The sequence below is a fragment of the Oncorhynchus keta genome, chromosome 28 (assembly GCF_023373465.1).
Source record: "Oncorhynchus keta strain PuntledgeMale-10-30-2019 chromosome 28, Oket_V2, whole genome shotgun sequence".
NCBI classification, from domain to species: Eukaryota; Metazoa; Chordata; class Actinopteri; order Salmoniformes; family Salmonidae; genus Oncorhynchus; species Oncorhynchus keta.
Genome location: NC_068448.1, coordinates 71,019,004 through 71,034,202, shown reverse-complemented (window position 1 = coordinate 71,034,202; position 15,199 = coordinate 71,019,004). Strand labels below are relative to the sequence as shown.

At 40.8% G+C, this 15,199-nt stretch overlaps 1 protein-coding gene across 3 annotated transcripts in view; it reads right to left on the bottom strand.

The window, feature by feature from the left end:
- Positions 1 to 15,199, bottom strand: part of LOC118361769 (sodium channel protein type 4 subunit alpha-like) — a 202,105-nt gene that overhangs the window by 132,485 nt on the left and 54,421 nt on the right. For all 3 annotated transcript variants that reach the window (XM_052483777.1, XM_052483775.1, XM_052483776.1), the window contains 2 exons: positions 13,862 to 14,104; positions 7,483 to 7,546 (listed from right to left, as the gene is read on the bottom strand). In XM_052483777.1, the coding sequence (XP_052339737.1) occupies positions 7,483 to 7,546; positions 13,862 to 14,104 (307 nt within the window). The remainder of the gene's footprint in view (positions 1 to 7,482; positions 7,547 to 13,861; positions 14,105 to 15,199) is intronic.

The window sequence follows — 15,199 nt, the reverse complement described above, 5'->3', positions numbered from 1 at the left end:
AGAAATACCAGGAGTTAAGAACACTTCAACGGTTCTATAGAACATGACACATACAGAGAGCTTAGTGAGAGGCAATAATCTTCACTTTGCAGTCAGGGTAGCCATTAACAACCCCATTAGAGTGAAGCCAGAAAGCTTCAAATGGATTAAATGTGACTTAAATGGAGGGAAAAAACATTCCCCCTCCATCCACGGGCCCCTACACCCCCATTTGGAATGATCCATAGAACTGCCCACGTCGATTGTATTTAGACTGCATTTCACAGGATTCTTACGATATTTTTTTCTCAAAAGTTTGATAAATATGGGCCAAGATCCATGTGCATTTTGATTGACAGCCAAAAGTTCCGGTGAGTGACAGCCAGTGAGCAGTTGAATGTGGGACTAGCCTATGGTAGAATTGATTTCTTCAGACCTTTATTTACACTATGAGAGAGTGGCAGCCAGACCAGTAAACAAACAAATATCATTGTCTGTCATGTATTTAATATAAAGGCTGCTGTGTCAATACAAACTCCTAAAAGGCATTTGACAGTTCAACTCGGTTCATCTCCACAAAAAAATACAATATATATTATACAGTGCACTCAGAAAGTATTCAGACCCCTTTACTTTTTCCAGTGGTGTAAAGTACTACTTAAGTAGTTTTTTATTTATTTGTGGTATCTGTACTTTACTTTACTATTTATATTTTTGACTACTTTTACTTTCACTTCACTACATTCCTTAAGAAAATATATGTAAGGGAGTTCGTAACTGGCGGCAGGGAAGTCAGGCGCAGGAGAGCAAAACTGGGTATTCAACAGAGCAGTTTTATTCAAAAAACCACCGGAAACCAGAACAATAAACAGATGGGTACAAAACCCGTCGCGCACCAGAGAAAACGTGCACATGCACTTACAATAAACCATTCCGCACAAAGACATGGGGGGAACAGAGGGTTAAATACACAACATGTAATGACGGAATTGAGACCAGGTGTGTGGGAAGACAAGAGAAAACAAAAGGAAAATGAAAAGTGGATCGATGATGGCTAGAAGACCGGCGACGCCGACCGCCGAGTGCTACCCGAACAAGGAGAGGAATCGACTTCGGCGGAAGTCGTGACAATATAGCTTTTTACTCCACACATTTTCCTTGACAGCGAAAAGTACTTGTTACATTTTGAATGCTTAGCAGGACAGGTAAATAGTCAAATTCACGCACTTATCAACCGAACATCCCGGTCATCCGTACTGCCTCTGATATGGTGGACTCACTAAACAGAGAACATCCCTGGTCATCTACTACCTCTGATTTGGCGGACTCACTAAATACACATGCTTCGTTTGTAAATGATGTCTGAATGTTGGAAGGTGCCCGGGGCTTTCCATAAATACAAAAAAAACAAGAAAATGGTGCCATCTTGTTTGCTTAATATAAGGGATTTTAAAGTTTTTTTTTGACAGTTAAGTATATTTTAAACCAAATACATTTAGACTTTTACTGAAGTAGAATTTTACTGGGTGACTTTTACTTTTACCTGAGTCATTTTCGATTAAGGTATCTTTACATTTGCTGAAGTATGACAGTTGGGTATTTTTCCCACATTTTGTTATGTTACAGCCTTATAATACAATTGATTTAAGAGTTTTTTTCCTTCATCAATCTAAACACAATACCCCATAAAGACAAAGCAAAAACTGGTTGTTATACATTTTTGCAAATTGATTAAAAACGAAAAAATTAAATATGACATTTACATAAGTATTCAGACCCTTTTCTCAGTACTTTGTTGAAGCACTTTTGGCAGTGATTACAGTCTCGAGTCATCTTGGGTATGACGCTATAAGCTTGGCACACCTGTATTTGGGGAGTTTCTCCCATTCTTCTCTGCAGATCCTCTGAAGTTCTGTCAGGTTGGATGGGGAGCGTCGCTGCACCACTATTTCCAGGTCTCTCCAGAGATGTTCGATCGGGTTCAAGTCTGGGCTCTGGCTCGGCCACTCAAGGACATTCAGAGACTTGGCACGAAGCCACTCTTGCACTGTCTTGAGTGTGTGCTTAGAGTCATTGTCAGGTTGGAAGAGGAACCTTGGCCCCAGTCTGACGTCCTGAGTGCTCTGGAGCAGGTTTTCATCAAGGATCTCTGTGTTTTGCTCTGTTCATCTTCCCCTCGATCTTGACTAGTCTCCCAGTCCCTGCCGCTGAAAAACATCCCCCCAGTATGATGCTGCCACCACCATGCTTCAGAGTAGGGATGGTGCCAGTTTTCCTCCTTAAGTAATGCTTGGGATTCAAGCCATAGAGTTAAATATTGGTTTCATCAGACCAGAGAATCTTGTTTCTCATGGTCTGAGAGTCTTTAGGTGCCTTTTGGCTAACTCCAAACGGGCTGTCATGTGCCTTTTACTCAGGAGTGGCTTCCATCTGCCCTCTCTACCATAAAGGCTTGAGAGATGGTTGTCATTCTGGGAGGTTCTCCCATCTCAACAGAGGAACTCTGGAGCTCTGACAGAGTGACCTTCGAATTCTCGGTCACCTCCCTGACCAAGGCCCTTCTCCCCCGATGCTCAGTTTGGCCGGGCAGCCAGCTCTAGAAAGAGTCTTGGTTCCAAACTTCTTCCATTTAAGAATGATGGAGGCCACCGTGTTCTTGGGGACACAGTGCTGCAGACATCTTCCCCAGATCTGTGCCTCGACACAATCCTGTCTCGGAGCTCTACAGACAATTCCTTCGACCTCATGTCTTAGTTTTTGCTCTGACATGCACTGTCAACTGTGGGACATAATAAAGCCAGGTGTGTACCTTTCCAAATCATGTCCAATCAATTGAATTTACCACAGGTGGACTCCAATCAAGTTGTAGAACATCTGAAGGATGATGAATGGAAACAGGATGCACCTGAGTTCAATTTCAATTCTTAAAGCAAAGGTTCTGAATACTTACGTAAATAAGATATCAGTTTTTTCTTTTAAATAATTTGCGCAAAAATGTCTAAAAAACTGTTTTCACTTGATCAGTATAGGGTATTGTACGTAGATTGACAAAGATTTGTATTTATTTTATCCATTTTGGAATAAGGCTGTAATGTAACCAAATGTGGAAAAAGTCAAGAGATCTAAATAAGTTCCAAATGCACTGTATTTTCTAGTCAATATTTGGGGGGGAAGTTCAAGCCTCTGACCACTTAGATGGGTGTTTGGATTTCGGAGAGAAAAAAACACATTGAAAAAATAAAGGTGAGACATAATGTAAGGCCATGCAAGGCCACCGGATTTAAATCCTTTATTGTACCATTTACATTTTAATTAATGGCTGAAATAAGGTGACTAAATCAGAGCTTTGGTGACCAATCACCATGCACCAGACAGACAAAGCTTAGAATCTGTCTGTTTTATCATTCGTGGACACAAGCTGTATCGTGCGTTTGGATTGGCCGTTATCTCTCAGAGAGACAGACAGATCTGTCGTTTGTCTGTTTGTAGCTGGAGGCAGATGTTACATTCACCGAGTCCCCAGCCCATCATAACTCACCCCAATGGACCGTTACACTGCTCTCCCGTTAGGCAGCCTCCCAATAACTCACAACCCCAATGTCCTTTATATGTTCAATATATTCCCAGTCTTACAGGAATAATCAAAAATAGATTTGAATGTTGATGATATCACGTTGTCAATTACAGCTGCTTTAAAGATAATGTTTCAAACATTTGTGAAAGGGGAAAGTTGAAAGAGCTAGCATCACAGGCATTGAGGGCATTGGAGGTGGTTTGCATCATATGTCAGCACATCCTTTGCTCATAAAAGATGGAGATTGCCTGTGTGATTGCTTGTGTGAGTTCCTGGAAAAGACATGGGCGCAATGTTGTTGGTATTCATTTAGCATATTTCTCTTGTAACTATAAAAGTAGGAGATGAAATTGAAAGTGGGGACTATTTTGTCTGTGAGCATGACCCGACCTGACTATTACCCTGATATGATGCTACAATGTCAGATCACTGGTTCAAAGAGCTCATAAAACCACTTAAATGATACTCTTCAAATCTGGCAAAACAGTGACTTTAGGCACGCACAAAATAATAAGACAATGACATCTAATATTTATTGAGTAATTGAATCTATACAGAACAAATATATAAATGCAGTGTTGGTCCAGTGTTTCATGAGCTGAAATAAAATATCCCTGAAATGTTCAATATGCACTAAAAGCTTATTTCTTTCAAATTTTGTGCAGAAATTTGTTTACATCCCTGTTAGTGAGCATTTCTCCTTTGCCAACATAATCCATCCACCTGACAGGTGTGGCATGTCAAGAAGCTGATTAAACAGCATGATCATTACACAGGTGCACCTTGTGCTGGGGACAACAAAAGGCCATTCTAAAATGTGCAGTTTTGTCACACAACATAATGCCACAGATGTCAAGTTTTGAGGGAGCATGCAATTGGCTGGCTGATTGCATGGATGTCCACCAGAGCTGTTGCCAGAGAATGTTAATGTTAATTTCTCTCCAACATAATTTGAGAGAATTTGGCAGCATGTCCAACCGGCCTCACAACCACAGACCACGTGTAACCACGCCAGCCCAGGACGTCCACTTCCGGCTTCTTCACCTGTGGCATCGTCCGAGACCAGCCACCGGACTGCTGATGAAGCTGATGAGCATTTATGTCTGCAATAAAGCCCTTTTGTGGGGAAAAACTCGTTCTGATTTGCTGGGCCTGGCTCCCCAGTGGGTGGGCCTGACTCCCATGTTGCCTATGCCCTCACAGGCCCACAAATGGATAGGCCCACTCATGCCTGCGCCCATGCCGAGTCATATGAAATCCATAGACTAGAGCCTAACAAATGTATTTCAATTGACGGATTTCCTTATATGAACTATAACTCAGTACAATTGTTGAAATTGTTGCATGTTGCGTTTAAATGTATATTCAGTATAGTTACTTACTTATTGATTGATCTGTTTCTAATACATTTATCCATGTATTCATACGGATAACAAGTGCATTCCAATAATGGATACCTTCCAGTGGTGTAAAGTACTTAAGTAAAAAATACTTTAAAATACTACTTAGTTTTTTTCGGTATCTGTACTTAACTATTTATATTTTTGACAACTTTTACTTTTACTTCACTACATTCCTAAAGAAAATAATGTACTTTTTACTGTAAACATTTTCCCCGACAACCAAAAGTACTCATTCCATTTTGAATGCTTAGCAGGATAGTAAAATGGCCCAATTTACACACTCAAGATAATATCCCTGGTCATCCCTACTGCCTCTGATCTGGCAGACTACCTGAACACTATTTATTTTTTTTATAAATTATATCTGAGTGTTGGAGTGTGCCCCTGGCTATCCGTAAATTAAACAAAACAACAAAATTGTTCTGTCTGGTAAGGAATGTGAAATGAGTTATACTTTTGATACTTAAGTATATTTAAAACTAAATACTTTTTGACTTTTCCTCAAGTAGTATTTTACTGGGTTACTTGCACTTTTACTTGTCATTTTCTATTAAGGTATCTTTACTTTTATTCAAGTATGACAATTGAGTACTTTTTCCACCACTGATCCCTTCCAATAATGTCCTGCACCAACACAAACCATGTATTTGAACCCATTACAGTTGTTCAAATATCAATACCAGACCAGAAACAGAGACTTATTTCTAATCAACATGGAAACAGTGGGCAACACTCATGCTTGGCACCCAACAGAACACAGATGGGTCTTATTTACATTTGTAAATTCCTAGATCTTTTCCCTGGCAGCGTTGACATCAAGAACTCCTCTCCTGCCACTCCTGCCCGCCGCTCCTAAAGCACTTGGCATTACAGGATTAGAGTGTCGGTGGAACGGGCCGCGCTAAAGTTAAGGGTATTCATTACTTCTATGTCTATGGACAATATAGTCATTTGATGAGTAGCCGGGTTGAGATTGAGACTGAGAGTGTCTCAGACCTACATCAGAGGGTTTGTGACAACACAGATATCATGTGCAATGAACAGCCCCTTCGTCCCCAAGGCTGTCTGTATGTGAAAGTGACTTAGATGTTATTTCTTAGCCTAGTGGTTAGGGTAGGGTAGCCTAGTGGTTAGAGCGTTGGACTAGTAACCGAAAGGTTGCAATTTCAAATCCCAGAGCTGACAAGGTACAAATCTGTCATTCTGCCCCTGAACAGGCAGTTAACCCACTGTTCCTAGGCCGTCATTGAAAATAAGAATTTGTTCTTAACTGACTTGCCTAAAAATTAAAAACACTGTAAACTCTGTGGGATTTTAGAGGTCACAGTCAAGCAGCAACAGGTATGTTCTCCAAATCACCACTCCCATCTCAGTCCAAAATAGAGTACATCCCCTCGCCATTCCAAATTTCAGTCCAAAATATATCAGAGTTTGGTTCAGGTCAATTTCATTACACTACAGTCAATGTGGGAGATATTAATTGTAAAAAAAAATATTACAATTGTGCTTATTTTTTAAAGTATTATCAACTGTAAAATAGAGTTGTCCTCAATCTTTAAAACACAAAGATCATCCAATGCCAAAGTGACACTACAAAGTTACACACACCAAAGTTATGAGTTACACAAAATGACACTGAATTTATAAGCTGGGTTTACGTCTATCCACATTCCTCCAACTATCCTACAATAACTAAAGGTTACGCATTTTGACAGCAAAAATATTTTTTTTAAACTATGGGATTCAGTCCTTCTTGGACCTGTAAGACTACTGCCTAGAACACCAGTGCCATCCACACGACTCAGAAAGACATTATCCCTCTGAGATAAAGCCTAAACAAGGTATTAGCTCTGGGAGCTAACACAAGGCAAGTTCCCGTCCAAGACAAGGTTACTCATTAAGAATAGTTTGGGGAAACCACTTCAGGCACACAATAAACACAACCATAATTAACATCACTGTCAAGGCCCACTCTCTTGTTAAAGCCTATTGGCTCTCACAGACTGGGTGGTGGATGATAAACCCATGGTCTCGTCTCTCTACAGCCTGAAGGCAGCTGAGTCACCATCGGTCGCCATCAGTCCGTTTTGCTGACTCACACCCTCAGAGCCAGGCTATCTCTGTTGACTTAGCCACACAGCGACAGGCATCACCTCAGCCACCTAAACCTTAACCTCAGGGCCCCTTCGTGACGTCCTTTGGTAATGTTCAACGGCATGTACTAGATTAGAGTATACAGCATGAGTCTATGGTTCATGAGTCTATGGTTCACGAGGCTATGGTTCACAAGGCTATGGTTCACGAGGCTATGGTTGTACCATCTACAAGCCACCGTTATACTAGCCTGGTGGTCCAGTCTGTTTGGGCTTCAGCCATGCAAAACAAGATTAATAAGATGAGAGCTGGCCACAGCACGTACAGAATGGGACCAGGCTATCATCACTCTAACCCACATTCATAATCACTGGCTTTTCTTCACTGATAGCAAGAAGAGCAAAGGAAGGACGAGAACGAGTAGTCACTTACCCAGCATCACTCCCGTCCCCACATATTAAGGCATCCTTCGCTCCCTCCACTTTGTAGTAGTTATCTGAAATCAAAGAAAATAACAGAAGAGGCCTGGATTTGATTAATTTGATTACAAGGATTAATTTGAATAAACTTTGTAGTAGTTTTCAAAAATAAAAATAGAATATAATGGATGAGACCTGGATTTGATTAATGTGAATACAGTGATTCGTTTGATTAAAAGGATTAACTTGATTACATGGCACTAGTATTGCTGATCCTACAAACATTTTCATCTCAAGGTCAAACGTCTGTCAGTGGCACTCAGACATTATGACCAGAACTCCTGCCCTGGTTGGGGAAAGAAGTTTATCGACTATATTAATCATAAGGCATCAACATTGATCTTACATCAGTCCACCCTTAAATAACCCACTGGACGTACGATTTTAGCCATTTATCAAATTAAGAAAATGGTTTTGTTTCGTGTTTCACCCGGGCTTTTAGGGATCAATACCGAGGCCTGCCTTGGACATTTTACATTTGTGTAAGGTGATGGATAGCAGAGACTGCTTGAAGTTGAAGGGGATGGAAATGAAAGAATAAATAGCAATAGCATAACCCGTTGACTGTGTTGCTGCCGACTCCAACTAGAGCACACTAAGAGATTACAAGTCCAGAAGGTTCCATGTCCACTCCAACGCTCCTTCATGCTAAGCGTTCCTACATTTTATCTTGCCTCCTTTTCACAGCATTTCAGCTTCACTGTCCCACTCTAGAGGGTTTGAGTGCCGTTAGACCACTATGGGGCTGGGAGAGGAGCCGCAGGAGGAGAGGGGCTGGAGAAGGGCTCGCCTGACTGGCACTTTGGCAGGCGGCCCGAACCCTCCGTCAGTTGTCGGCATTCCTGGTTTCAGCATGGCCTTAAATGTTCCTCCTTTATGGACCATGGACCTCTCCAACACACACGCACACACAAGCACACACACACACACACGCACACACACACACGCACACACAAGCACACACACGCACACACACGCACACACACACACAAAAGCCGGACCCCAGAGCCACTTTTCAGTGACAGCCCAGAGCCACTCTTCAGCGACAGCTTTCACATTTCACCACCGTACTGTGCAGATTGACTAGATGTGTTTTTCAAAGATGAGTCTTACATTTTGATAAGGGTGTTTTGTGTATTTTTTAAATTAATTTTACATTATTGCTGTTTTAAAGAAAAAAACAGTAGACGCAATCTCAGGAAATGCCTTGTTGGTTTGGTTGTCTCAGGTACAGTCATCTTTAAGCGTCGTACAATGTGTACCTCTTTGGGTCCCCGGGACCAGGATTGAGAAGCACAGCCTTTGAACAATGTAAAAAAATGTCCGTGACCCTCTAACTCATCTACACATATGTAACTGCATGAAGTAATCTGAAAATGTCAATCATGAAATATGTAATAACTTGAAATATGTATTAACTTGAAATATGAAATACGAAGTCCGGCCACGTGACCATTCATGATTAGAGGAACGACTGTTCATTTAAACATCTGCCCCACATCAGTGTTGTGCAGCAAAAGTAAGCATGCCATAATCTGTGTCAGTGAGGGAGGACCCACTCTAGCACAATGTAGCCAATTTTATAGTCCCAAACATACAAACTCTGCCCATCTGGCCCTACAGGCAGGCTAAAGCAAGCATTGAGAGTATTTGAAAGATTTAAAATACTGTTTGAAACCAGGTCTATATTACAGCACATTCATCTAATACACTAACAGAGACAAAGAAACCATGGCTTGTGCCTTGGCCCACAGCTCATAGGAGAGGGAGAGAAAGAGAGAGGGTAGGCCAGCGCAGGTCAGGAACAAAGAAGAGAGATAACAATGAATCTAAGACCCTTTTTTAAGAATCTGTTGTTAGGATTCAAAATCTGACTTGTTGACCAATAGCTTTACTGTTGAGTTAACTTCCAATCAGATATCAGAGCCACATGATGTAAAGACAACAGACCCTCTGCTTCAAAGAGGCGAGACTAAATGTGGGTGGGAGAGACACTGAGGTGTTCCGAAGACAACACACACGCATCGTTGCATACAGCTGATAAGAAGAGTCACTTTGAGGGCAGTAATACCATTAAACTACTGCTGCAGTGTTGTTCTCTGTCTCATATTCCGAGGATATCGTATCACAAGTCAACAACACACATAGCCTTGAGTGAAAACTCAACTTCACAGAAACTTGAGGCACGCCCATGCCATTTCATGAGTCTAATTAGATTGTGCCAGTCTTTACATCATGTAGGTCTGATATCTGATTGGAAGTTAACTCAACAGTAAAGCTATTGGTCAACGAGTCCGATTTTGAATCCTAACAACAGATGCTTAAAAAAGGGTCTTAGATTCATTGCTATCTCTCTTCTTTGTTCCTGACCTGCGCTGGCCTACCCTCTCTCTTTCTCTCCCTCTCCTATGAGACAAGTCACAAGATATTGTTTCTCTCTCTCTCTCTCTCTCTGACCATGCTTAGAATATTGCCTTGTAATGTTGTTAATGCCTTGTAACGTAAGCTTTATTTCTTCTATGTGAATCCACTCATTTTTACAAAGCAATTAACTCAACTATAGTGTTCTATTACTGTAACTCAACTATAGTCTTCTATTACTGTAACTCAACTATAGTGTTCTATTACTGTAACTCACCTATAGTGTTCTATTACTGTAACTATAGTGTTCTATTACTGTAACTCAACTATAGTGTTCTATTACTGTAACTATAGTGTTCTATTACTGTAACTCAACTATAGTGTTCTATTACTGTAACTCAACTATAGTGTTCTATTACTGTAACTCAACTATAGTGTTCTATTACTGTAACTATAGTGTTCTATTACTGTAACTATAGTGTTATATTACTGTAACTCAACTATAGTGTTCTATTACTGTAACTCAACTATAGTGTTCTATTACTGTAACTATAGTGTTCTATTACTGTAACTATAGTGTTCTATTACTGTAACTCAACTATAGTGTTCTATTACTGTAACTCAACTATAGTGTTCTATTACTGTAACTCAGCTACAGTTTTCTATAACTGTAACTCAACTATAGTGTTCTATTACTGTAACTCAGATACAGTGTTCTATTACTGTAACTCAACTATAGTGTTCTATTACTGTAACTCAACTATAGTGTTCTATTACTGTAACTCAGCTACAGTGTTCTATAACTGTAACTCAACTATAGTGTTCTATTACTGTAACTCAGATACAGTGTTCTATTACTGTAACTCAACTATAGTGTTCTATTACTGTAAATCAACTATAGTGTTCTATTACTGTAACTCAACTATAGTGTTCTATTACGGTAACTATAGTGTTATATTACTGGAACTATAGTGTTATATTACTTTAACTCAACTATAGTGTTCTATTACTGTAACTCAACCATAATGTCTGACATGTTGCTTATTATCTTTATGTAGTCAGATAAACATTTGAATAGGCTAATTGCTTAGTCTTATTACGAGTCGCATGTGATGTACAGTTGAAGTCGGAAGTTAACATCACTAAAGATGGAGTCATTAAAACTCGTTTTTCAACCACTCCACAAATTTCTCATAAACAAACTACAGTTTTGGCAAGTCGGTTAGGACATCTACTTTGTGCATGACACAAGGAATATTTCCAACAATTGTTTACAGATATATACAGATATATTATACAAGCTTCTTCATCATTTGAGTCAATTGGAGGTCTACCTGTGGATGTATTTCAAGGCCTACCTTCAAACTCAATGCCTCTTTGCTTGGCAAATCAAAAGAAATCAACCAATACCTCAGAAAAACAATTGTAGACCTCCAAAAGTCTGGTTCATCCTTGGGAGCAATTTCCAAACACCTGAAGTTACCACATTCATCTGTACAAACAATAGTACACAAGTATAAACACCATGGGACCACGCAGCCGTCATACCACTCAGGAAGGAGACACGTTCTGTCTCCTAGAGATGAACGTACTTAGGTGTGAAAAGTGAAAATCAATCCCACAACAACAGAAAAGGACCTTGTGAAGACGCTGGAGTAAACAGGTAGAAAAGTATCTACAGTATATCCACAATGAAACGAGTCCTATGTCGACATAACTTGAAAGGCCGCTCAGCAAGGATGAAGCCACTGCTCAAAAACCCGCCATAAAAAAGCCAGACTACGGTTTGCAACTGCATATGGGGACAAAGATCGTACTTTTTGGAGAAATGTCCTCTAGTCTGATGAAACAAAAATATAACTTTTTGGCCATAATGACCATTGCTATGTTTGGAGGAAAAAGGGGGAGGCTTGCAAGCTGAAGAACACCATCCCAACCGTGAAGCATGGGGGTGGCAGCATCATGTTGTGGGGGTGCTTTGCTGCAGGAGGGACTGGTGCACTTCACAAAATAGATGGCATGAGATGGAAAATTATGTTGATATATTGAAGCAACATCTCAAGACATCAGTCAGGAAGTTAAGCTTGGTCGCAAATGGGTCTTCCAAATGGACAATGACCCCAAGCATACTTCCAAAGTTGTGGCAAAATGACTTAAGGACAGCAAAGTCAAGGTATTGGAGTGGTCATCACAAAGCCATGACATCAATCCTATAGAAAATGTGTGGGCAGAACTGAAAAAGCGTGTGCAAGCAAGGAAGCCGACAAACCTGACTCAGTTACACCAGCTCTGTCAGGAGGAATGAGGTCTACAAACCTGACTCAGTTACACCAGCTCTGTCAGGAGGAATGAGGTCTACAAACCTGACTCAGTTACACCAGCTCTGTCAGGAGGAATGGGCCAACATTCACCCAACTTATTGTCGGAAGCTTGTGGAAGGCTACACAAAACGTTTGACCCAAGTTAAACAATTTAAAGGCAATGCTAACAAATACTAATTGAGTGTATGTAAACTTCTGACCCACTGGGAATGTGAGGAAAGAATAAAAGCTGAAAGAAATCATTCTCTTGTCACGCCTTGACCATAAAAAGCTGTTTATTCTCTATGTTGGTTGGGGCGTGATAGTGACTAGGGTGGGTCATCTAGGATTTTTTGTATTCCTATGGTGGCCTGCTATGGTTCCCAATCAGAGGCAGCTGTTTATCGTTGTCTCTGATTGGGGATCATATTTAGGTAGCCATTTCCCCATTGGTTTTCGTGGGATCTTGTCTACGGATAGTTGCCAGTGTGCACCAGTAGCGGCACGGTTCGTTTGTACTTGTTTGTTTTATTTTGTTTTGTTTTGCTGAGTTTCGGTTTATTAAAAATATGTGGAACTCTACTCATGCTGTGCCTTGGTCTACTCCTTTCGACGCGTGTGACATCTCTCCACTATTATTATGACATTTCACATTCTTCAAATAAAGTGGTGATCCTAACTGACCTAAGACAGGGAATTTTTACTAGGATTAAATGTCAGGAATTGTGGAAAACTGAGTTTAAATGTATTTGCTAAAGTGTATGTAAACTTCTGACTTCAACTGTATATATAATATACTGTATATTCAAATATCAAATATAACTGCCCACTGCAGAGTATTCGTTGGGGTTCTCATTTTGGCACAAAGCTCAACTATGCAGTACAGGAAAACTCCAATAGAAGAGAGGTCTTCTAATAGTGACAAATGAACTGACTGGCTGACAAACGGACTGACTGGCTGACTGGCTTGCTGACAAACTAACTGACTGGCTGGCTGACTGGCAGACAAATGAACTGACTGGCTGACAAAGTAACTGACTGGCAAATTAACAATGGCTGGCTGGCTGACTGGCTGACAAACTAACTGACTGGCTGGCTGGCAAATTAACAATGGCTGGCTGGCTGACTGGCTGACAAACTAACTGACTGGCTGGCTGGAAAATTAACAATGGCTGGCTGGCTGACTGGCTGACAAACTAACTGACTGGCTGGCTGGAAAATTAACAATGGCTGGCTGGCTGACTGGCTGACAAACTAACTGACTGGCTGGCTGGAAAATTAACAATGGCTGGCTGGCTGACTGGCTGACAAACTAACTGACTGACTGGCTGACAAACTAACTGACTGGCTGGCTGGAAAATTAACAATGGCTGGCTGGCTGACTGGCTGACAAACTAACTGACTGGCTGGCTGGAAAATTAACAATGGCTGGCTGGCTGACTGGCTGACAAACTAACTGACTGACTGGCTGGCTGGAAAATTAACAATGGCTGGCTGGCTGACTGGCTGACAAACTAACTGACTGACTGGCTGACAAACTAACTGACTGGCTGACTATTTTCAGTCTCCTCAAACATAACAAATATTTGCTCTCAATAGGGTCAACATTTTAAATAAGTGATACATTCATGAATCAATTAAAAAGGCATTTAACTGACACACAGTGCTCACCTTCGTCTGCAATAAAGTCTTTGAGTGAGGACCACGTCCGGTTGTTGCAGAAAAAGGTTGTGTTGGTGTTGAGGGTGTTGTTGACGCAGTGCGCCGTGCTGCGTACACACTTCTGTCGTAGGTTACCCATGAAGAGCTGAAGGCCGATGAGGGCGAACACACTGAGGCAGAAAACGGTTAGGATCATAACGTCCGCCAGCTTCTTCACTGACTGGATCAGCGCACCCACGATGGTCTTCAGGCCTTCCCAGGAAAACAGGGGCAGAGGTCAATAGGTCAGCATGCACACACATGGACATGGAAATGGACACAGTAATTATCTTTGGCTAGCTAGCTCCGTGTAATCATAAGGAGTTGGTTTAGATCTAGAATCTGAAGTTATATTTATTGTGAATATGTAATTTATTAACAAAACATTTTGAAAACATTATTTAAAATTCTGGAAGCTACTTGTTTGGTTACTTTTTACAATCACATACAGTATACTAGTAAAGCTAACTTAAGTACAGTGTATTACTATGTATTATACATTATACAAATTACAACTATTGTATTAGAAACAATACAACGACTCACTATCCATAAACATGACATGGATTAAATATACTGTACAGTAACAAATTCAGAACATCAAAGCAACAAAGCCAAACACAACTTTAAGACACCAACACCACAGTGAAGACAAAAATAAATCTAACGCAAACAAACTAACCACAGCAGGAAGAAAAATTGTCTTGGGTTTCTTTTCAAGATTTCAAAAATGCACCGCAAATTCACAATGTATGCTCATTGACAACAGACACTTCCCAAAATAATGAGTGAAACCATCTAATTGAACTAGTTTTGGCTGGCTGGCTGGCTGACTGGCTAACAAACTAAATAACTGACTGACTGACTGTCAAACCAACTGACTGACTGAAAAACTAACTGGCTGGCTGGCTGACAAACTATCTGATTGGTTGACTAGCTGACAAACTAACTGACTGGCTGACTATGGCGGCTGACTGGCTGACAAACTAACTGGCTGGCTGGCTGGTTGGCTGACAAACTAACTGATTAGCTGGCTGGCTGGCTGGTTGGTCGGCTGACTAATTTACTGACTGGCTGGCTGGCTGACTGACATATTTAGACTTTAACCCTGTCTCAGAGTGTGCCCAAAGCATTTTCAAGCTTTCCTAGCATTTTGTTTGCTAGCTAACTATATATCATCGGAGCCTATGCTATTATCTCACTATCCTGATTCCTACTGGATTAAAGGTAGTGTAGCTAGAGCAGGGTCAGAATGCTGCACAGTACAGTATGAACACAAAGAAGAATTGACAGACTCTAAGCCATCAC